Below are 24,563 nucleotides of genomic sequence, written 5' to 3'. Positions count from 1 at the left end.
TGTCATGCAGCGTTGCTTCATGTGTTATTGACTGTTTTTATAGTGATTTGAAAGTTGTTAATTGCTTATTGGAAAGGTATATGCTTGCTAGAATCAAAACGTTTGAGTAATTTGGCCTAAAACTTAAGTTGTAACAAGTATTTATTTTCTGATTGGAAAGGAGGGAAGTTCTGTAGAGTTTGAGGATAGGTTATATTCTTACTGGGCTCTTACCCTTTCATATTTTAATTGCTGTGATCCCTTTTGCTTGAAATATGTCAGGCAGCTTTTGTATCTTTTAAAAATGTTTCTGCCCCAATTAACTTATTAATTTATTGATTTGGCAGCGGAGAACTTCACTAGCTTCTGTGGTCACGCTGTGCTGTGCCTCTGCAGTAGCAGAAGGCTCTGTACTGCATAGGTCCCTTGACTTCCACTTAACTCCATGGGGTCTCTGTAGAAGACCCTTTCACATTCCTTTAATTCGTTTTTTCCTGGTTGTTCCCAGATTACTTCCTAAGGTCCTGCTTTCCTATGGCTACGTAGGAAGTAATCCTTTGTAGCTTATTTTTGAGTTATTAAAGCTCGTTGGTCATCTAGCATTGTGGTACATTGCCATTCTGTAAGCTTTCTAACAGACTACGGTAAAAGTACATGTCAGTCTTTTAGTTGTTATGATGATAGTTTTAGACAAGTCTGTTTGAGGCTGTGTCAGTGTTCACAGACAGAGAACGGTATACATCAGTGTTGATTTATGATAGCTCTTTCCAAAATATTGTAGAAGAACTTTACTTGGAAACAATGAAATATATTCTTGTTTTTAACCTGGTGATAATGCAAACAGTTTTTGTTCAGGGGCGGTGGGAATGTGTGTCTTTGTTTTGTTTTTCCTTGCTGCAATACAGATATCTTTGTATTAAATCTCCGAGGTGGATATTTTGGGGAAGAGTGGTATGAAAAAGAATTGGGAAGGAGATCAGGAGAAAGTGGCATAAGATGATGTCGTAAAACACATCTTGGCTAGCTAGGCTTTATCTTTGCTCTGTTACTATTAATTTTCCTCTAGAGCTTATTAAAGCCAGCCTTTCTTTAAATTTGACTTGAAGTGGGTACTGAGAAGTGTTGACTTACGTTCACTACCATTTGCAGTCAAACTATATGCAGCTAACTAGCTGTGCGCATCTTTTAGGGGAAATTGTAATTCTGCCCTTCATTGGAGGAGGAGGATTAAGGAAGGCTTAAGAGGTCTGGGAAAACACTGAGAATGCTCTAATTACTTTGACAAAAAGTACACTTCCTTGAACTGTGTCCTTTCTTTTTCTCTCTGAAATCAGTGTGGAAGGAGAGGATAGAGTATGGAAAAACAGTAATAGAGAAGAACCTGAAAAAAAGGAAGCCTTTATGGGTTGTCTTCACCCTCTGATTCAAATGATTCCTCAGAAAGGTAGTTTGGAAGCAAAGCACAGCGTTATAATTACCAGTGTTCAACTTGGCTTGTTGCTTTTTAGCTTACTCTTTAAAATGCAATAAACTCACACAGCAAGCTGAGGGAGGTGAAATGCTGACATAATGAGAAAAATGACTAGCAGATACTGCTTCTGTGGTTTCAAGCTGCACCTTTACTCTGGGCATGTTCCCTTAGAAAGCAATGTCAAGAAGGAGAAGAAGCTGCCAGAATAAGTCAAAAGACTGAGTAATGTGAATTCTGTAATTTCTGTCAATTTGGGCAAGTTCTAGCCTTTGTATTTAGTGGAGATAGGAATGTAATACTTACATGATAATGCCAGAGGAGCTCTTAGATGATGGATTGAATCAGCAGAAAAGAAAATCCTCGGTTTCATTGTTGGCTTTGTGTTGTTGAGCTGCTGCTGCATTTAGCCTGGTTTCTCTCACCAGAAGTCAGGTATAGAACTGAGCATGTTGTGGGTTTGCTTGGGACTGTGTGCGTTCAAGCCTACACAGCTTAGCTTGTCTGTCTCATGGTGTTAGAAGCATAATGGCCTTGTGAATTGTGTAAAAGAAAAGTGCAGCCATTTCAAGTAATCACATCCAGCAAATCAAGCCCCTTCTTAAAACTTATGGGATTTTTATATGAACTATTCAGTTAGAGAGTGAGATCAGATTCTCACTCTTCTAATTATTGGAGATGTCATAATGTCCAGCCTCAATTTCCTTCTGATCAATATACAGTTGTTTATTTTTCCCATCACCTTTGTCCTGTGCTTTGAATGATTTTTTCAGCCTGAATGTTCACTCTGATGTATTTTCAGATGTCAGTCATTTGTCTCTCCCATTAATTATAAACTGAATCGGTTTAGTCATCCGAATTTGTGACAAGCTGCTTCCCCCCCCCCCCCCCCCCCCCGCTTTTTTGTGGGGTCCACTTATCCCAATACTGAATCTAAAACAGCATTATCTCTTCCTGCTTTCATAACCATCTGAAGAAATCCGCCATCTATCGCATCTAACTGTAGCGTGTTTTCTTGGATCTGTACCTGTAGTGACATTGTTTCCAGAAGCATTTAAGACTGTATTTATGCTAGCAATTAATTTGGTACATTCAGAATAAAGTGCTAGAAGCAAGGTTGAGGTCCCGGTATCTGTGTGGTTCCAGTGGTTCCAGGATTACTTTAGACTAGGTTTAGTCTGGTCCTCTGGGCCAGATGTTTTCATCATGAGTGTGTTTTGAAGTTGTTTGTACCAGTGATTGGTTCAGACCTTTCTGTCCCCTGGGCTGAAGCACATTTTATGGTATGCAGATGTCACAAACTGATGGTTTAACTTTCTCTAGGAGAGATCAAGTTCACATACACAGAAAACTCTCAGTGAACTTGAACCAGCATGTAGCAAGTGGGGTCCTTTTTGGACCTTAATGGCTTTTCCTGGAAGTTGCACTGCAGCCGTAAGTAGCAGAGGAATGTAATGTAGTTAAAGAACACTTAAGTTCTTCTTATCTAATTTAGCTATCTCATTATATAATATTTTCGTATAGCTCTGCACTAGTTGCTTAAAAGCAAACTTGCTCCAGGTTGCTCTGCTGGCTTATTTTAACAGTTGCTACATTTAGATAAGGCTTCGCATAGTTTTCCTTTTTAAACCAGGGTGATGTGATCTTGGGAGTTTTTGCCCAAACAGTCAGTGGTTGATACGTGGGTATTGTGTGACAAAATGAATAAAAGAAGATCCATCTGAGATGGCAGGGCTTCAAGCTCTTCTGTTGTCTTACTTTATAAAGGCTCCGGTTAGAGTTGGGCCCTGTAGTGCTGACCTTTTATAAATACAAAGGGAAATATAATGCAGTTCGAGGGAGATGTGGACTGGAGAAATGGAGAATGAGTTGGATGGAAAACTGGCTGGGTGACTGGGCTCAAAGTGTTGTGCTCAAGTGGGGCAAAGTCAAGCTTGTAATTAATGACTAGTGGCATCCCTCACAGATCGATACGGCATCAGTTCTGTTTGGTGTTTTGATTAACAGCCTGGGTGATGAGACGTTGTGCCTTCTCAGCAAGGTTTTGAATGATTACACTTTGCAGGGAATGGTTAGATACAGTGGAAAACAGCTCTTTTGGAAGGACCTACACAAACTGGGGAAATGGGCTGACATGGTGTTAAAGGCAGAGTCATACAAATGAGGCCAAATAACCCCATACAGCAGTGCAGGATGGGGGCTAAGTGTCTGGAAGACAGCTTTGCAGAAAAGTACCCAGGGGCCGTGGTAGACAGTGAATTGAACATGTGAGGTGAAAGGGAGACCTTACTAATTTGTATGGCTGGAGAAGACAGATCCAGATTCTTCTTGCAGTTTTCCAGTGATAGGATGATGGGCAAGAGGCTCAAGCTGCCATACGAGACATTCAGATTGTGCATGAGGAATGCTTTTTCACCAACTGGACCAGGTTGCACGGAGAGGATGTGGAATCTTCATCCTTGAAAACAATGAAAGTCTGAAGGGACAGGTGCCAGAACAGCAGGGTCTGATGGGACCTGCTTTGTGCAGGTGTTTGGGCTGGATAACTTCCAGGCTTTGCTTTCAATTTAAATTATTCTGTGATTCAAGTGGTTCTTTTCAGCCTTTGTTCAAAAAAAAATACAAATAAATAAATAAGAAAATGCAATGTCTCCCAGCTAAGTTTTTTTAATACTCTTATGATTTTGTGTATTGAGGGATCTAGCTTTGTTTTGAAAATTATTTCTCAAACTTTGTGACTTCACCTAAGACATACCGGTGATATTCACTGCCTTCACACTTTTTATATTTAAAAATGAATACATAACCTTCTGGAATAATCCACAGGCCATTGTCCAGCACAATGTGAATTACTCTGTTTTGCTTACAGATGCCTGTGGAGAAAGTATGACGCTTTATTCATGCTTGCTTAGGTCAGTGTGCTGAGTTTTGTCACTGGATGGCAGTCGTATTTATTGTGATTTAAGGTCCCCTCATTATCTGATACTTGAGAGTGACAGTCAGTCACAGTGTGACACATTAACATGTCTGGTGCCCCTTTGCTGCCAAAGTTGTCCTAACTCAAGTTTTGCCCTGAACTGAAGATGTGGCAGCCTTAGGAAGGAGTGTGGATTATGGGCTCTCTTCTGTTGTTACCACCAAACTGATGTAATTTATCCTGTTTGTATCAGAGTAGCTGCTTGCATCCAGCTTTTATTTCAATCGTGAATTCTTTGGGGACGAAGGTCTATAAGATAACATCTTTCCTACCTTGTCCTGTAGTAGAAACTGGCAAATTCCCTTTATGACTTCCATTAATTTTCCTTTGGTCTTGGCATATGTTATGTTCTCCCACTTTCAAGGCTATCATTTTGACCTTGTCAGTCTCCTGACTCCTCTTTTCTCAGAGCAGCAAGTGCACTTTGGGAAAGCGAGGTCTCCATCCTTCCTGTGTTATGCTGCCTGACTCCTGTCAGCAGCTTGATCCTGGTGTCAGGCTCTGTTTCTCAGGTAGTTTTGAAACCACAACATTCATTTTTTCATACTGATTTTCCTCTTTGAAAAATCTACAAAGGAGATGCTCAATACATTTATATTGCTGAAAAAAAAAAAGTCTCATACACTTGAGAATGATTAGGCATACAGGGTGGCTTTTTTGAGAGAAGTCATTTTCTTCTGTTTGGCCAGTGTCTTTGGGCAAGTGCTGTTTCCTGAAATCATTTTTGTAACACTTAGAATTACTGTTTGTGTCATTGTGCCATTCATATTTACGTTCACATGTTGTCTCTTTTCCTCTAAGTCCTTTAAAATAAGGACTCTCTATTTGCACAGCAGACAGCTAGTTAACTCATTAGGCATATTACAGAAAGGCCTATTCTGCCTATTTTTAATAATCATTAATAATTGCTTTTTCAGCTCTGGATTGTCAAACCTCATTTGCTAGAGGAGCTTACCTGATATTTTCTGATTCAGCACAGCAGACATTGCTATGAGATCTGCACTGAAAGCAGATTTAGTCTACGTTTTCTCTACCTGTTTGCATTCTTAAAATCCCAATGTTAAATTCTTATTTTGTCACTATTTTTTTGTCAGCGATAGCTGTGCACACATCTAGCCAGAAGTGGATTTAGGAGATTTTCAATAGCAATGTTTCTTCTTTGTCTTGTTTTTCCAAGTAGAAGTTTCCTTTGTGGGGTGTAATATCACAGGAATGTGAAAACACTTTTTGGATGCATATCACATCTGAAATTCAGTTACTGGGAAGATTTCAGTAGCACTAATTTGCTTGTGAACCTGAGCCTCATTTGAAGTCAAAGGAATTAAAGCTTCAGAGACTATTGGAAAATTAGGTGTTCTTCTGTGCCATAGATTTGTTTTCTCCCTGTGCAGACACTTGCTGATGTATCTCAGCAGCATTGACATTTTATGCTTCCATGTGCCTGGTTGTGTAAAAGAAAACACACTGAATCAGAGATTAGGAATCTTAATGAATCTTACTATGATTACAGGGTAATTTAATGAGAAATCAGGCGACATATGAAAGTTGTTTTTTTTTTTTTTCCTGGATCCAGTGAGTTGTCTACATTAATTTTATAATTTGTTAACAGTAAATTAAAATTTGAAGAGTGGGGCAACTCATCTTTCTTCTGGCTACATCAGGAGATGGACAGTTTTGGTTCCTAAATTAAGGATTTTTGTGGTTTGTGCCATTAGCATATGATCAGGTAGCAGACTCATGGGGTACATGGCACGTTCAGGCTGAGCTGTTTGGTTTTCCTTGGAATTCATAAACCTCAGTCAAACTTTTGCTTTCAAACTACATTCGTGTATGACACAGCTTTCTGGAGGTAAGTGTTCTGAATCACCTTCTGTCATGTAGCGTATCTTCTGAAGTATTGTGCTCTGATCTTTCCTTAATGTAATGCGATCTTTTCAAAGGGAGAAGAATGCTGTCAAATTTGTCTAACAGTTGCAAGATAAGCGCTGTTCTTCAGCTTATGATTGTACAGCAATACGAGTAGCAGTAATACAGATTCAAGATTTGGAGGGCTGGGCTGTAAAAACGGCAATATTCTGTCTGGGGAAAAAAAAGGTGCAGATGCTTTTTTATTCATATTTTTAGAGGTGGATCAATTTCTAATTCTGGTTCAGTGGTGGATTCACATACACAGGTCCTTCTTGCTCTGAGGCAAGAATGTGTAAAACTGGGTAAAATGTCATATTGGGTAAAAAGTCGTATTTTATGTTGGTAATGCTTCAGAAGTTAAACATTAGGGTGATCAAATATCCCATTAGCCCTTCTGGTGAAGGATGCCTGAGAGGCCAATGACATGGTGTGGTCCCAATGAGGAATAACCGTTTGAAGTACCTCGTCATGGTCCTTTAGATTAATGCCTTTTAAAAATAAAAAGCCCTACGTTTGCTGAGTAGAAATTGGAAAAGTAAGCATACAATTGAGCACTACTTCCTTTGAGTTAGCTGAGAAATTAAAGCTTTTGAAGTATGCTCAACCTTAGTTATATAAATGGAACTGAAGACACGGGGAGGTTGTACCACTTGGTTTTAGATATCTGAGTGAAAATGTCTGTGTTAGGACACTTCTAGACACACAGGGAAGCCTGTTGAGGGATTGTTTAGGGCCATTGTAAATTGGGTTTCTACTCTGAAGCCTCTGAATCCTGTCTCTTTCTTCCATTCCCATACGTTAATTCCCAGAAGACTGGCTTCCCACTTAAGAAACTAGATCAGATGCCTGAAGCTACTGGTTTTAGGTACATTATCTGACATCTAGATATAATGGTACAGGTGCTTACTTCTTCAGTCACTACTCCCAGATACATAACAGTTGGTAATTGTAGTTGTACTGACGGGATGTTTTACAAAACCTTTTTCTTTCTTCCAACCCTCTCCTAGCCAATATTTGTTCAAAAATACACCTAAGGTTTTGTCAAATGTTCGTGGGTATTTATTGCATATTTGAGACTTCTCAGATATTGGGTTAAAATCTCAAGTCACCTGAATTTTGTTCAGGCTTTAGCTCTTAGACCTATGTCATCCTTCTGGAAGGAAACTAACATCATAACATTTGAAGCTCGTTATTTTGAATGAGTCAGACATACCCTCCAGACATAGAATTCGGCAAAATTCACTTTTTAAGAAATAAAGTCCTCAAATATGTGCTTATGCCTTCTTAATGTCTTGCTGGAGCCTGACAGCACTGTGGTAGGTGTAGCTATTTTGTGTGACGGTCAGGTTAAATGTAATTATGACACGGCTTATGTATCCTCCTTTGAGGACTGTGCCTGGAGGTCTATGTGTAATTCCTTCTTCCTATGATCAAAGAAAGATGTGCCTTGTGTTTGTAAGACCAGGTACCATTTCACATTGTGGTATAAAGATCAGGTATTAGCATGGCACAGGGCTGTCCTGCTGTGAAGACTGCCAGCAGAAACATGATCAGTGAGCTCAGTTTAGTGAGGGAGTAAATGACAATGGAGACAGTACTGAATATAAAATGATTTTCTCCAGATAAAACCCTTTTTTATTTTAACCTTTAGAACAATATAATTAGCTTCTGCGCGTTGTATGAAGGTAGAATGAGAGTAGGTGTTCACTGAGGTGTAGGTTGAAGACATCAGAATAATGGTTTCTTGAGTATGTGACTTCTTTCTAAATCTGACTTTTACTGAGTTGAGTATTCTGCAGTGGCGTGTGCCAGCAGTAGCAGCTTTAACGTTGCATTAAATATATGCTTAGTCATTAAAATTGCTAATTTTGAGACTCTCTTCCACAAGTTCAGCAGCACCCTTTTGTAGCATGTAGATTCTGCATCGGCTTACAGTTCAGACCAATCTCTATGTGATGGTAATGAAAACTAGAGAAAAATCTGTCATTTCTAAGTCTTCTGACCTATTTTTGCGCACGTGGTTATAGCAGAAAGATGATTATGTTAGTCCTTTAAATTACTTTGACATCCATTGCTATCTGAAGGAGCAGAGAGAGGTGTTCATTGAGTATTCCACAGTCTTGGCTGCCTTGTGGTACGACAGGAGTTCCTGGCATTGGGTCTTGTTGTGCCCCTTCTGCTGCACGCACGTTTATTCATACATTTATGCAGATCTGTATCTGCAATCGCAGGCAGCAGTTTACTGGATGATGTGAGAAATACAGCTTCATGTGAATATGGAGCCAGGCCCTGTCACACCGCCAGGCTTGCTGCTTCTGCTTCCATCAGGTGCTTTACTCGAGACTCTCCTTGCTTCACATCTCTCCTTAAAATCTTCCTCTTTCACTCCTTAAACCTCCTGGTACCTTTGCCAATTACCTTATGCCGTACAAAGTAACTTCTCATACTTTCAGATTTTTAACCATTTTTCCTCCTCCTGCACTTGTTCCCCTTTCCCAGGTCTGATTTGTGTTGGCAGGTAAGAAGCTCAAGACGCTTCCACAGGGTTAGAGGCACTCCAGGCTTAGGCCACTAAGATGGCTTAAGTACGTATCCGAGCTCTTCAACACGTTCATGTTTATCCACATAAATTTGTTTTTCCAGAAAGTTTTAAAATTGCTTTTAAAAATGTTTCTTGTTTCTCAAAAAAGATGGGGAATATCCTACACGCGGGGGTCAGGACCTCTGTTGCTACTCACCATGTATTTTCAAGGTGCTTTATTTTTATTTTTTAATTTTCTGACTGTTGGAGGTAATCAGTCTTGGTCATATGTTTCAGCTGTACCAGTTTCTTTGATGTGGATGGTTGTATAATTGCCTGAGCACTGGTGGTGGTGGAGGGGGAGAATGTGCACCAGCATGGCCCACTGTTAGCGCCTCGAGGTCAAATCTGCTGTGAAACAGCGTTCTCATCTACGGATCAGTAGGTGGCTTAAGGCAGTACAACGGCATGTGTCTGCCAAAAAGTGCGATATGCACGGTCATCTCCTGTTCTGTTTGCTTTTGCAATCGTGCAGTTCTGTGGTCAGTCAGATGGGCTTGCTTTTTGTGTAGACAGGGAGCGGGCATTAGGCTAAGGGTGTAGATGTTACTGATCAGGAGATGTGTTGGATAGCAGCTGCCTAAAAAGAGTGGTCCTGCTTCTGGCGCATCTTGTGTGCCTGCAGTGAGGCTTTTCTGCCTCATGGTGGGTCAGCTCAAAACGCTAGGCCAGCAGAAAAAATAAACACAGGATATGGTTCTGCTTTCGCCAGTTTGTCTCCCTGGCTCACCTTCCGCAAGCTCAGCGCTAGTCAATGCCAGCGCAGGAGCAGAAGGTAAGATGGAGGAATGGGATCCCTGCTTGTGTCACCAACCAGCCTCCGGGCTGATAAACTGTAACGCTGGACCTCATTCGGAGAGAGGTGTCTGTAGTTTAGCCTCTGTGTTGGGAAGACATCTCAAACAGGAGAGTCTGCATCAGCACGATCTCTGGCTGAGTGAGAGCAGCCCAGAGGTGAGTATGTGTTGAAAGAAACCCTCTGCTTGAACTGCTGCCTTCCCCTCGGTTGGCATCCCTGCCCACAGGGTACAGGACGGTGACAGACATCAGGTGCGTCAGTTCTGATTTCCCTGAGCTGTCATTTAGGGATACTCGGGTGGCAGTGCCAGTTTGCAGGTTCTGCTTTCCTTGCTCATGGCTGTTTCTTGCCCTCCCCGTTGTGCTGTCAGAGCTGCCCGGAGGTGCGCTGCAGGATCAGTCCAGTGGGCAGCGTTGTCTGCAGGTAGTGTGCTGGCGTAACTGGGAATGGGCTGATACATTGCAGCACAGGGGCAAGAGTGAGTGTCTGGGAGGGCAGGGCAGAGGGAAAGGGGAAAACAGAGCTCTTTAATCCTTTTTTCCCCTCCAAATCCTTATATTTTAAAAGTCTAGGCTAATTTTCAAGCCTATTTAAACTGGTATCTGAAGGTTAACTGTGGTGAGTTTGGATTTTTAACTTTGTTCTTGTAAAGGTACAGGAGAGACTGAAAATGTTTTAGCTGTAGGAGGTGGCTCCAACTTGGCAAAAATAAAAAATAAAAAAAGTCTATCAAAAAAGCAAGTTGTTTCCTTTACATGGATGGATAAGAAGTGGTGTGTTTAGGAATCTATTGAGTTCATGTGTTGAATGCTTACCTTACTTGTTTGACAATCATGAACGTTTTGGATCATCTGAATAAGAATTTAGAAAAGCAGATCTTGAAATCTGCTGCAGACCTTTGATAGCATGGGTCTAACATAGTCCATTCTGGTAACATTCCCTGTGATGACATCTTGAGAACTGTGTTAATAATCAATGCATAGATACAGTACACTGAGTAGATCTGCTTTCAGTTTTTTAGAGTTGAAACCCTTGAGGAAAAAATACTTTACAGGAATTGGCAGTGCAGTTTAACATTGCTTCTGAGTGTGGGGGCACACCAGCAGCTCAGCCTGGGTTGTCACTGAATGGGGCAGTCCCACTTCTCTCATTCTCCCCTGGCCACATGTTCCTGCCTGCTCTGATAGCCCCTATTGTATTCTTTCTCCCCTTTCCAAATGGACATGTGTTGATTTGATTTACCATGCAGTTGCTAGAACATGAGAACTTGTCTGAGGAGGGGCAAAAACACGTAAAAAGGGGTTTTGAGTGCAGAATTGCTCCTGTCTTAGGCTGGCTTAAATCAATCATGAAACTGCACCTTGCTTGAAGGTAAAAGATGGACACTTCAGATGCTGAAAGGCTATTTTTCTTCCCTAATGTCCAAGTAATATCTAAGAGTAGTTATATTTGAAACTATAGTGATAGAAACTTTAAAAAAATTGAGCCTGGGGAGCTGATGTGACTTTCTTGAATGATGTAGCTTTCTACAGGGGAAGATGAAGATGTTAGTAAGGGTTAAAAGAGTAACACCTTTATTTAATGTATTATACATATGACATGATGGACAGATAATGTGCATTTTTTGGGCACATTTTTGTGAGAATTTTCTTTGTACCTGAATTTCTGTTTCTGGTTAAATGTATGATATATTTGCTATTAAAACAGAGATTGCATTTCATGAAAGTAAGTCACAAAGTGAATTGTAAAGCTTGTGTATTTGATTAGTGGCGGATGAGAGGAACAGAATTGCACAGCTGCAAAGCTTGAAAAAAAGATTTGAAAGACCATTGGCAGTAAGTACCAGAAAATGAGTTGTCAGACTTGTCTTCTGGTCTCCCATCTGTTGTGTTTGCTAAACCTTGATTTCAAAATTAACATGTTATGATGTGTCTGAATAAGAACCACTGCCTGTTTGCAAGAGGTGGAGCTTTGGAAAAAACTGTGGCCCTACTTGCCAGGAAAACTCTGCATCCCATACCTTTGTCCCCAGAAAGCTTTCGAGCCAGACAGTAGATACACACTTGCAATACATCAAAAAATCAAATAAAAAAATTCAAAGCTAAATAAATACAGTTAGGAAGTTCTCTTATTAGGGAATGTAGGAAATCATTAGCACTGAAGAAGAGCTTCGTGGAGCTGTTATAATTTAAAGAGGCAAGATAGCGTGGTTTCTTTTTTTGTTCCCTTCAGTAATAACAGGAAATAAAAGGGGAACTAAAATTATAAACACAGACTGATACAAGTTAAGAGTTACTTGATTAAATGAGAGCTATTACTATAGTTTTATGTGGCTCTTTAAAAAAAAATTAAGATTTGTTTGAGAGTATTCTCCTTTGCAGTTTTTAAATAAACATTGACAGCCACTGCAGGAATTCTGCCCAAGCGTGCTGCTGGAAAGAACATGGAGAAAAGCTTTGTGTAGTAATAAGGCAAAATCCCTACTGCATTTATTTTCCAGACTCTCCTGTCTGATGTATATGATCTTGTTTCATAACAAGCTGCTGTGACTTATTTGAGGTATTCCAAATACATGCTTCCAAATAAAGGCTTCCAAATAAATGTCATCAGACTTTTGGCTTAATAATTGTTTTGCTCAAATATATCTTCAATTGTGAGAAGCAGTGTGCTCCGTAGACGTGCAGTGTATTTTAAAAAGTAAGTCACTTTTGAGCAAACTTACTTTCAAGTAAATGTGAACCTTTTATCAGTCCTGTAAGTTTTCCCCTTTCCTTTATTTCTTAATAAAAATTGTCTTATCCATCTGAAAAATACCTGGGTTTTTCATAGATGGGATTGATAAAAGAGTTTAAACAAAGTCTTTTGGGCGTGATAATTTCCTGTTGTTCAAGGATCTGAAATGGAATTTGTTAAATGGCATAAAACCCACAATTACAGCAGATGTAATCTCATGGTGCTATATTATTGGAAGCACTTACACAAGGTGAGTGTAGGATAAGAAGTTTTGTGTGTGTTCTATACCTGTATCAAATGATACCCTATCTAGATAAGCTCTGTAACTAGTTCTAACTTTTACAGTATACCAAACAATTCCAAACATTTAAAACATTTAACATTTAAAATAGAGTTTAAATTTAACATTTAAAATAGAGTTTTTGTGCTCCAAGGTCATTTAAAACGCTTCAAACATCACAAGCAGGCGCAGATATCCTTGAAAAATGTGTGGATGCTGGCATTTACCAGTACAGACTTGTGACTGGTCGTGTGAAATGCCAAACACCTTCATTGCTTGTAAGATGGATTTTTATGAATCCTTGAAAGAATTAGTAGTGTAGGATCTCTGTAGTAGCCAAGGGCTCGGCTTGTAGGACAGAGAGATGTTGAACAGAAGTAAAAAAATGTTCTTTCTGTCACTGTTGGATTCTTTTAATACGTGGCTGCCTCGACCCCTAAGTGCAGTGGGAGTTTCTGTTCTGCATTTGCCTGTGCACCAAGCGAAGCTTGCTTGCCTGAGCTACTGCTCTGCCACAACTGTCTCTTTGATGTCACCTTGGACAACAGAGAAGGAGAGAAGTCTCAGTGGTGGTCTGCACCTGAGCATGTGGATTTCAGCAGGGTCGCGCATTCAGTAGATCCCAGGAGCTCTCCTGAGGTTTTACATCTGCAGGGTCACAGCTGTCACCTCCTTTTGAGGACTGATAGATGTAGGAGCTGCCCTGCAGGTGACCCGCTGTGCATGTGAGTACTGCAGTCCAAGATGTTCAGTGTTTGCTCTTGTTAATGTGACTGAATGCATTTATGTGTGCATTGAGCACAAGGGGACTCAGGGACAAGGGAAGGTCAGAATCTGCTGTGTGCATTTCTGCCTGTCCTCTGCTTGGTGAGAGGAACTGCATAAAAGTTTTACCTCAATGATGAACTGTATTATAAAGCTTTTTCAGGATGTACACTTCCTTTGGAATGTGCTTTAGCTGGCAAAGTAAGTGTTTTTCAAGTAAATGCTCATGCGGCTATCTCTAAAAGCACATACACTTTTTTATGCATAAGATTTTTGTTTTAATAATGGTTGTTCTTTTTGACTGCATTTGCACGCATTACTGCCTGTGGTTCCATGTGGGAGCATTAAAAAGTCAAATAACCATTCCTTCTTATATTTCCTTTTGTGTTAGCAGCAAGATAAATTCCAGTTACTGTTGAACCCACTTCTTGCCTAGATTATAAATGATGTTTTTCAACACATATAATGGAAAAATATTACCCATCTAAATGATGATCCCAGTGAAAAAAAGGAAACCTGACAACGTTTCTGTGTCAGAAGGTAATTCTGGCTCATGTCAGATCCTGAATCTTGGAGATTTTAATGCAGCTCATTTGAAAAAGATTTAATCCTTCATACACTATGGTCAATAAATGTCTCCTCTGTCCACGGGAGAGCAGTAAGTCTAACTACCTCTTTCAGAAGACTTTTTTCTACCAGGTCTGTAGTAAGGACACTAAGCTGCAGGCTTAATAACATGGTTATGGATTTGCATATGGTTATATTCAGGACCAAATGAGACAGTGGACCTCAGCACGTGCACACATTTAGTGCACTACATAGACTTGGGTTGACAGACATCCCTTGGATAAGTCCTCCATCAGTGACTTCAACCGTGATTGTTTATGCTGTCTCAGTAAGCACCTCAAATATTTAGGCTAAGTCACAGATCATCTGTCACACGTTATCTGTGATTATGAATTACATGCAAAGGTACCTTTCTTGGGGGTGGATGTGAAACTGTTTCAAGGCAAAGCTTTTAAGCAGTGAAACAGAGATCTGGTGTTCATTCTTGACCTGCTGCTGCCTGTGAGCAAGGTAAGTAATGCTGGAAGCGTTTAGAGAAGGAGAGGTTGGCATATTTTCAGAGGCGGTGTTGTATATTGTGTCTTTTTTTCCTGTGCTCCAGCCCCAACCATCTTGATGGCTTTCTGCTGAACTTGCTCAAGCTGGGGGTCCCAAAGCTGGATACAGGATTCCAGATGTGGTCTAATGAGTGCTGAGTAAAGAGGGATAATCATTTTTGTCAACACCTGGCTGTGCTTCTGTTGATACAGCCCAGGATGAGATGCTGGTGACCTTGTCCACCTTGCTGGTGGCTTGTGTTCAACTTGATATCTACCAAGACCCCCAAGGTCTTCTCAGCACAGCTTCTCAAGGCAGGCAGCCCCTAGCCTGGGCCATTGCAGGGTGAGGTCTGCTGCTGAGACTGAATACACATTGTTGTTATAATGCTTTTTAAAGAGAATTAAAGCTTGCTCACTGTGCGTAAAATATTCCTTCTTGACAGTGTTTGGCAGAGTTACCTCTGTTCTGTGTTGGAATAACAATTTAAAGTAGCATTAGGGAGCCTTCATTCACATAGTAATGTTTCTGGATAATAATGTTTCTGTTTCAGAAGCAGTGCTGGCTTACTTAGCTTTAACAAGGCGCGTACCTGGATGGTCTGCCACCGTAGAGCCATGCTAACAGTAGTCAGGGTTTCCTTTGCTGAGAGGCGGATGGCCTGATGGTGTTTGGGAAGCGAGCAGAATGCATTTCCATAGCCGCTGAGTTACACTATCTATGGGAAGAACAAATAGGGGCCCACAAGGGAGTAAATGCTGTCTCCGGTGAATGAATCCTCATTCTCCAGGTAAAGCAGTGATATCACGAATAAGTACCGTGTTTCAGCAGTGGAATCTAGGGGAAATGAGATAATGCAGGAAGAAAATAACCCTTTGTAATTTTGAATGCAGTGATGTCCATAAAGGGTTTCAGAATTGCTTGCTCTTTCTCCGACAAGGTGAAGCTTTTAAAAAGCCTTGGATGAGAAGTCCTCTTAGAGGAATGAAGATCCTCCATAAGACAGCAAATATCTACTTTATTCCTTCAGACTAAGAATTTCTGCCAAGTGTCCATGGTCTAAAAGGCCTTGGTACGGGCAATTTATTTTACTATTTGATTCTTTTGATGACATCCATCTGAGTTCTTCTGGGTGTTCTTACTCACTAAGATCAAAGTACCTCAAAGATGTGTTGCATATTTGATCACTCATCAGGAGAGCTGTTTTTGCAGCACTTTGTAAATAGCTTGTAAGGCTCAGGAAGGCTGCTCTGAGTCTCACTTTGCTCGGTCTCCCTTTGGAGACTTTCTTTCAAATCATTCTTATCAGCAAGCATCATGCAGCTGTAATCTGTTTGTTTGCTTTGTCTTGACAAAACAGAGCTAAAGACTTGCTCAAAGTCATTTTGTTGTGTGGTGTCAGACCTTCATCCAACTCTCACTTTGCTTTTCTTCCCAGATCGAATTCAGGCACTGCCCATGCTGCAGTGACTCACATTCAGATTCTGCTTCATGAGTTGCTGGTGTAGCCTGGACTTTTAAAATGCCCAAATCACCTTATATCATCAAAGATGATCAAAATACATCTTGCTGAATTATCAGGTGGTGGGTCTTATAAACATCAATGCGTAATCTATTAAAGGAATCCAGCAACTATTGCATATCACATTGTTGCTTCTGGTCAGGATTTTTAGTTTGTTTTCCATCAAACTGTGAAAATGGCAGTTCTTGGTATGACTACTCTTCGTTTTATTCTCTGTTTAGTTAAATACTTGGTTCATCTCATGGAAGAAAAGGTAGTCAAGGGTCGTAACATACGGATGCTGATGTTCTCATATATATAATCATAGAACGGCCTGTGTTGGAAGGGACCTCAAAGATCATCTAGTTCAGATCATCTAGTAATATATGATATTTTCCCCATTTAACACAGTTAAGAGAGGGACGAAGGGAAAGGTTATAACATGTTTTTTGTTTGTTTGTTTCCAAATATAGTAAAAGAATCAAGAATTCTTGTTCAAAAACACCCATCCAGAAAAAATGGAGGCTGGACAAATTCAGTTTTCTCAGCTTCTACTAAGAGCATGTGTGCCAGCCCTGACCATCCTTCATAACAGCATCTGTAGCATCATTATTGTCTGGGATTTTCCACTATCCAGAATACCTTCGTTCTTCCATTACATAAGATAATGGAGAGTTGATTGTATTCGGATCTTACTCGCAGAGTATTTTAAGGATATCTGGGATAATTGAATGTGACAAGTCCTTTGGTAGTGAATTGTTATCTGGACTCCCAAGCAGATGCAATTGAATAGATCAGGTTTATGGGTCACTTGTAGACTCCATCAGAACCAGACAATGCTTCAGTTCCATATTCAAATGGGAAATAGTTGGAAGTGGTTGGTTTGTGTTGGTATTGTATTGTTTGTTTTGTTTGTTTGTTTTTAATAGAAAAGGAAGGATTGTGACACACATTGATGAGTCGAACCAAACAGAGACGGAAAGATGAGGAGAGCAGGGCTGGGGGAGGAGAGAGTAACCAGGCTTGATGCATTTTTTGAACTTTGTTTTAGAATCTTGCTGTCACATGAGGAATGTCTTATTAGCTTTAGAAAACGCTTCCTTATTTTATGCATTACAAATGCAGTTCCATTGTAAATTAAATACCCTGTTTCAGTATCACAGTATTTCATTTGCAGACAGATCCTTAATCTATATGGTATTTAAAGATGAGTGGCAGTGATTAATTTGGGTAAATACTGTGTAGGAGGTTGGGTTTTTCATTTAAATATCTTGATGCAGTTACATAATTGTTTCAAAGACCTGGGCACAAGACTGGAAATTAAAATTTAAAAATTTGCCCTAAGATGAACTCTTACGGGATTTAAATTTTCAGATTAACAGGTGAATGTTTTATATTATAAACTGCTTAGAGTTTAAATCTGTGCTGAATATCAAAGCCACCTGTCTCAAACAAGCAGACAATACACCTCCATCTCCACATTAACCTCACATCAAAATCCATCGGGTTTACTGGGTAAAGGGTAGAATACTCTGCTTTTCATGAATTGAAAGTAATAATAGGAAAAGTAAGGGTGTCACAATGGCCTTTGGTTTCACAAATTACATTTTAAGCGTGAACAATTCTATTGATTATTCTCTTTGAGGCCTGGTTTGTAAACAGTCAATTAATGGCATCACCAGGACAAATGGGCCTTACTGGTTTAAGCAATAGGGATATTGCCTTGCGTGATACCTTGTTGCAGTCCTAATTCATTCATCTCTCCACATCTGATAAAGTTTTTAAGCTATAGTTAAAGTTTTTTTCTGTAGAGCTGCAACCTATCTCTAAAGATGAACTGAGAATGGTGCAGGTTTGGGCTGTTTTAAAGGCTGATAAAGGGGCTCAGCTTGGCAGAAGGTTAGCGTGACATGAAATAAAATACGTGGCATGTTTCTGAACTACCGAGACATGACATTTAACCACACCAATTATTTTACATTCTTTCCATAATACCTGAAGCAACAAGCACTGTGGTCTGCTAGCACATTCTAGTCATTTGGGTTGTGAGAAGATGTGGCTCGTGGGGTGTCAGGCTCTTGAGAAATGCTTACTGGGGATCCAGGAATGGCACTGCGAAACTGGAGCTGGTGAAAAGTATCTCCTTGCTGAGGTTATGTGCATTGTGAGGACGTGTGTCCTCATTGTAGTGAAACGGGGTAACTGACTGGATGATGGAAGCCGCATCTGACCGACAGGAAAGGAGACATCAGTGGATTGCATCCTGCTGGGTTATTGACGAAAGGGCTCTCCTAATCGCATTGATGCCTTACACTCTTAATATTACACTTTTTTATCCAGTGCAAAATTAATTCAGAGTTTACTGTTTCTGAATCACTTAGGAAATGTATTCGCAATCTTCTTTGACTTCAGGTTTCTAATGCAAAATATATCATTACTAGTTTGCAGTAGTTGCTTTATTCAGTTTTTAAATGCTAGGGATGATTTTGCTCTCCACTCTTATCTCTAGCCACATCACTGGTTTATTAAGTATCTTCTGTTATAAGGCACTCTTTGGTGCATAGTTTTGACCAGACTATAGTTGACTTATTAATTTTGTGGAAGGATTAAATTAAGAATTATTTTTATTGATTGATTGTCAGACTAGTAAATAGATGCATCATTTGCTAATGAACTACTGGATCATCAGGTGTAGCGGAGGTGCTAGCAACCAAAACTGGAACAGGAAGTAATCTGGGATAGTTTGGATAGTCCAGACCATGAAAATGAGAGATGAGATTGACTGGAATACAGAAGGGGAATTGCATACAAAGGCATTTGAGGCCGTGCTTCTGCCCACTTTCTGCTTGAGGATGTTCTTGCTCCCTCGCTTCGGTGGTGTCACTGTTCATGCAGGTCGGATCAGCGTACGGAGCTGGCTGCACCTCACCCCTTAAAATAAAAACAAATTATCTGAAATGGGATGAGATGGAGGAAACACACCATTTAAGTGTGTATTTATGGGTGCTTGTGTCTTGTGAGGAGTCCCATAAAGTCAGTATAAGAGACAATTAGGGATTTCATAGATCGAAAACAAGGTTGGAAACAATATGGAACTGAACAGATTTAAAAACTCGATAAAGGTAGGGGCAGAGACTCAGAAAACAAAGACTGAAGGTTTTGTGTTCTTGGGTGTGTTTTGTTTGTTTTTTTTGTTTAATTTTATTTTAGTCTGTATGCCTGCAGCTGCTGCCCTTGCTATCACAAAGGCAATAGCACTATGTCTTCATAGTCAAGTGCTGCCATATTTTGCTTAGTGTGACCCTCCGTTTGCACTGTGTGGTGGTGGTGACAGGCAGTGTTGAGAGCGTCTGGCAAGCAGGGTATTTTGTGGGGTTCCTGGTGGTGTGTGTGCTGCGGTTTCAGGAATAGCTTCTTCAGCAGCAGAGCTGGAGCAGCCCTATAGATGTGCTGCGTGGTAAATCATTACAAGATGGGCGTGTGTAGCTGACGATCTTGATTTTTCATTCATATCAGTTCTCCAATATAGTTTACCCTCTATCTACATAAATACTTGCATTTACACTGTGAAGTGTGGAAAGTCTAGCTCTGTGTTCAGACTTCCTTCTTATATTCTTATCCGTCTGGTTGATGACACACAAGAACACAGTTTTAAGCTTTTTAGTCTTCCGTGCTCTGTTTCCCCTTCTCACTCTGTGTTCCTGCCTTTGCCATTGTATGTAAGTGCATATGGTAAATGAGATAGATGTACTGTACAGCATGTGTTGCAAATCACTGTCTTTTGCTTTAGGTTTTACCAGATTCGTGCGTCTATGAAAATTCCTCCAAGAATTCCACACAAGTTAGAAGCTAGTTTGTTACACGCAACTGGTAAGTGCAAAGCCTTTTAGTAAGCGAGGCCATTATCTAGACTTGTTAATTAAGGGAGCATCCTTTTTGTCTTGTATTATTATAACTAATATAAAGGTGATTTAATGTTGTCATTGACACAGTTGAAATGTAAATTATTTCATGGCGACCTGCTGAAAAATTACTTGGTTTGTAGCAATGAGACTCAAAAGTTGATTGCAGAATTTGTGTTACTGTATTTCCTCTGTTAATTCTCTTTGCTGGTAGTGAAACATGGTGATTCTTTTATGTTAATATCTTCTGTTTTTTCCACTGATATGCTCGGTCTTCTTATGTTTTGGACTAAGGTTACTAACGACAGTTCTCATTTAACTAGATATCCTCAAAGTGGTGGAGTACTTCAGATACAAACAATTATATAGATTGCTGCATACTGCCTCCCCTTTCTTCCCCTCCAAGAAGTCTCTGAAAGGATCCAGTCTTGCTGTTTTCAAACTCGCTCTCTTGCTGTTCAGCAGCAAAATCGGTTTAAGTTCCTGCATAGAATTAGCTACAACCTCTTCCCTTTTTTACCCTCCTTCCCCCCACCTTTTCTCCGCACTTCCCCCCCATTTTTTCCCTGTACTTGACCTAGAAAGCAGAACTGCCTTTTGGTTTCTTTGTTGAGGCAAGTTGAACTGGAGAGACCTGTTAGCGCTCTTCTAGTTCTGTGAAGCCCACACCTCACTGTGCTGTAGAAATATGAAAAATGGAAATGAAGTTTTCAAGTGACAGATGAAATTCCTGAATTGCCAGGTAAAAGAGCCTGCTGCAGTCTGAGAATATAAAATTGGGATGCTGAAGCCTGAATTTTGGAGACTATTTTGAAAGTAACTTTTGAAAGAAGAACCACAATTTAGACACTGAATTTCAGTCAAGCTACTTGCATATTTGTTTGCTTTGATTTATGTGAAGTAAATAAATAATTCTTACAAACCATGGCTATTCCATTTCAATGTCAAAGTGTGGCGTTGTTGAGGGAATTTAGCTATGCTAAACTGATCCTTTCACTCTAATAAGACATAGTTTTTAATAGCATCGCTTAATGATGTTTAATATTGCTAAAAGAATGTTTTTTTTCCATTTCATGGTATATTTTAGAACAGTCTCCAGTTAATTTCAGAAAGCTGCAATCTTGTTAATAAATTCTCTGACATGTTAGCTCTTTGGTCGCTCATTACTAGGCATAAGCATTAAAGACTGCAATTTGACAGGAGTTAAGATGAGCAGTGCTGTCCAAACAAATCGGCCTGTGGTTCCCCCAGCTGCTACTCTTTACCTTCGTATTGCTCCATGCACTGTATTGACACAAGTGTCTGATTTGGCCTGATTTTGTTTCAGCTGCTTGCTGAAAATAGCAGAACGGGGAGCGGTAAGTTTAGGTCTGTAGGTTTAACTGCAGGTCTTTCCTTCATAAGAGCGGTGGGTTGTGTTGGCCAGGTATTTCTTCCTGTACTTTTCTACCTGTCTGTTGTTCTGTTTTCCTAATGCTTACCTCTCTTCTAAATCCCATTCCCTTTGACAGTCACGGTTTTCCCACTCTAGTCCAAGTATCTTGCCTAGCTATTTCTAGCTCTCCCTAGCCTGTCGACAAGTCACCAACAGTTTCCTTGCCCTAGCTGTGCTTTTCCCTCACCTGCAGAGTCTCTGATCTAATTCTTCCTTTTATTTCCCCAGGTTAATTGTACGTGCTCATTTGTTCCCTTCTTCCTGTTCATCCTTCAATCCTGTTTCTCCTTCCTTTACTGCTTCTTCCATCCCTTGCCCAGTCCTTCCCACCTTTTCATGAGGTCCCGTGCTTATTTAAATCCATGTTTCATCCATTTCTATTTCCCATGTCCTTTAGTAGTTCCCTTGAGTTACTGCAGACCCAGGACATGACAGTGTGTGTCATTACAGTGGTGATACGGCAAGCCGTTTGCCTTAGGCCCGGACTTGAGAATGTCTCCTGGCATTCTTGTGACTTGAAGGGAGATGGAGGAATCCTCTAGGAAGATAAAAGAAAAACTTAGGTACTTGTAGTCTGTATGAGGTTATTTCTTATTTGAGGTTCTTCTGTACTCCTCCTTCTGTAAGGCAGTTTATAAACGGCATGACCATGTTCACAGGTTCACAGCACAAGAATGAATTCAGTCCCCACTGTTTAATGTGAGACCTCGATTCCCAGGTAGATGTGGCTCAGCCTGTTCCTGGTGCTAGCTTTGCCTCTTCTCCTTTTCTCTCACTTCCGAGGATGCAGTTTCACATTACTCTCAAGTCAGCAGAACCGAGAGCTATAACTCACAGAGCTGGACGGCACGTAGGAAGCTGACCTTGGCCATGTGTCTCCATTACTTCTTTTCTATCAGAATGCAGTGGCAGAATCCCTTCTGCTGATGGTGTGTGGTTCTGTCAGATTACACATAACGTGAAACCATGCCCTCTCTGCCCTTCACCTGCAGCATGTGACGAGGACTGATGCAAGGTGAACATGCCATTATTTAGGGGAATTGCCATTTAATGATTCATCCTTTGTAGTTACTTTGTTCAAGAGACCTAAATCAATGATGCATATGAAAGCACTTCAGCAAAAAAAAAAAGTTTTTTTTTTTACTGGTTTCTAGTTTCTGTTGGAAGGTTGAACAATAATGAAGGTTATAGACTGGGAGTGTTTGCAATACAGACTCGGGCAGTGATTTTCTGTCAGTGGTCAGTAGACTCCAAATCTATGAAGTGCCAACTTTGCAGATGTCTTTTTCTTTTGTGGACTCATTTGAAGTGATTGATTAAAAAGAATCAAAATGTTTTAAAAAATGTTTCACGCTCCCACTTACACAACTTACCAGACTCTGTGTTCTGAAAGAGGTTAATGTTGTTGAGGCTACTTGTTGAGGAGTGATAAGAAACTGTCGATGTTTCTGTTGACTTAGTTCTTCCAAATTCCGCCTTCTTTTATGTGTTGTTTCACAGGGTAGTGGCCATCATCATATTTCCTGTGTGATAACCCTTGGATAGTAATTATGGCTAAATAACTTCCTCAGTAACTTTTAAAAACTATTCCTTTCCTCATTTCTTCCAAAAGTCTTTTGACCTTTCTTGGCAATGGATTCCCTAACCATATATCACACTCTTGTGAACTCTTCGTGATGAACAGCTTCTGAACTGAAAGCAGAAGTATCATCCTGAGCAGCAAACATAAGGTTCAGGTGATACACTTGGAACTAGTCTGGCCAGAACAGTATGCAAAGATCTGGAAGGAAAGGAGGAACCACCACTGTTCTTGATTTAATTCAGTGGAGTGATATATATCATTTAACATCTTTGCGTCATTGGTAGTTAATTCTGAATTCTTAGTGTGGTTAAACCTTGTAAAACAACACAAATGGTGAATGAAACAAGACAGATTTCAGGGTTTTTATTAAAATTTCTGATGCCTAGAGCGTTTCACTCCAATTTGGAACAAATTAGATTCTTCAATCTAGAAATTGTATTGAAAGTAAATTACATTGAAAAATATTGATAAAGCATTACTTAGAAACAAAGCGCTTCCCTTCAAACTCCAGTAGTTGCTGACTGAAATGGAAAACCGCAGATATTGTTGATGTTATGGTTTTAATTGTGGTCATGGAACTGATAGGAATGGTAAATTCACTTATTAGCTGCTCTGGAGTTGCCAGATGCTAGGCGAATAATATTAATACTTGTTTCTCTTCTCAGGTGCAGATCTTGCCTTTCCTGCTTCAATCCATGACAATATAGTTTGCAGTAAAACATTTCAGATTCTTTACAAAAATGAGGAAGTGTCTGTGAACGATGTGATGATTTTCAAAATAAAAATGCTGTTAGATGAGAGGAAGGTAATCTGTCAACCAATTTAACTATATTCAGATACTTAAATCTTTGTTATGTACAGTTTGGATTAGTATAACTAAGGGACATGAAAAGATTTCACAATTCCACAATTTCTTTTTAGATTGAGGAGTCTCTTAATGAAATGAATTTTCTGCTAACATTAGATCTACACTTCACGGATACAGACTATTCGTAAGTTTAAATATAGAAGATTTTATTAAAGTAACAGCATATGTTAACTTTTTTAACTAATTAAATCTGTGGTATATATAGATGTACAGTGTTCATATTAGATGTATATGAGAGTAAGAAAGAAATCCAACACCGAAGTCTGTTAAGATTTCGTAACTGGTTTGACTCGCTGTGATTTTTCTTTTTTTTTTTTTCTCCTCTGGGGCAGATATTATTACATTCCAAAGTATAGACCAATGCTATATTGTTATCTGCATAAGTTATTAATAACTCGCTTGCACGTTGCACCTTGAATGTGGTCACTGTAATTGTATGTGTTTGTTTTTTTTTCTTCTTAGACCAGATGACCTGAGCACACTACAGCCAATTAGTAGCCGAACTTTAAAGTTGCACTTTAACTTACACAGGGGCCTTCACCATTATGTCAATGTTATGTTTGATTACTTCCACCTTTCCGTCATATCGGTTATAGTCCATGCTTCTTTGGTTGCTCTGCATCAGCCCCTGATAAGGTAATCTCTTGTTAATAAAATACAAATAAAGTAGTGGGTGTCCAA

The 24,563-nt window shown here is 39.9% G+C and overlaps 1 protein-coding gene across 7 annotated transcripts in view; it reads left to right on the top strand.

Annotated features, from left to right (window-relative positions):
* FAM135A (family with sequence similarity 135 member A) overlaps nucleotides 1–24,563 on the top strand; it is an 83,113-nt gene that overhangs the window by 17,077 nt on the left and 41,473 nt on the right. For 6 of the 7 annotated variants that reach the window (XR_013948133.1, XM_080584088.1, XM_080584087.1 and 3 more), the window contains 4 exons: nucleotides 19,886–19,965; nucleotides 23,680–23,819; nucleotides 23,936–24,006; nucleotides 24,345–24,518. Coding sequence is in view for 6 of the 7 variants with exons in the window: in XM_080584088.1 (XP_080440214.1) it covers nucleotides 19,886–19,965; nucleotides 23,680–23,819; nucleotides 23,936–24,006; nucleotides 24,345–24,518 (465 nt within the window). In the remaining variant the exon portion in view is untranslated. Of the gene's footprint in view, nucleotides 1–10,216; nucleotides 13,451–19,885; nucleotides 19,966–23,679; nucleotides 23,820–23,935; nucleotides 24,007–24,344; nucleotides 24,519–24,563 lie in introns of those variants that run through there. The other variant, XM_080584090.1, reaches the window with a different exon arrangement.

Source organism: Anser brachyrhynchus (genome assembly GCF_964034855.1).
Source record: "Anser brachyrhynchus genome assembly, chromosome: 3".
NCBI lineage: Eukaryota > Metazoa > Chordata > Aves > Anseriformes > Anatidae > Anser > Anser brachyrhynchus.
The sequence above is the reverse complement of the archived record's forward strand: the minus strand, read 5'-3'. Positions and strand labels throughout refer to the sequence as shown.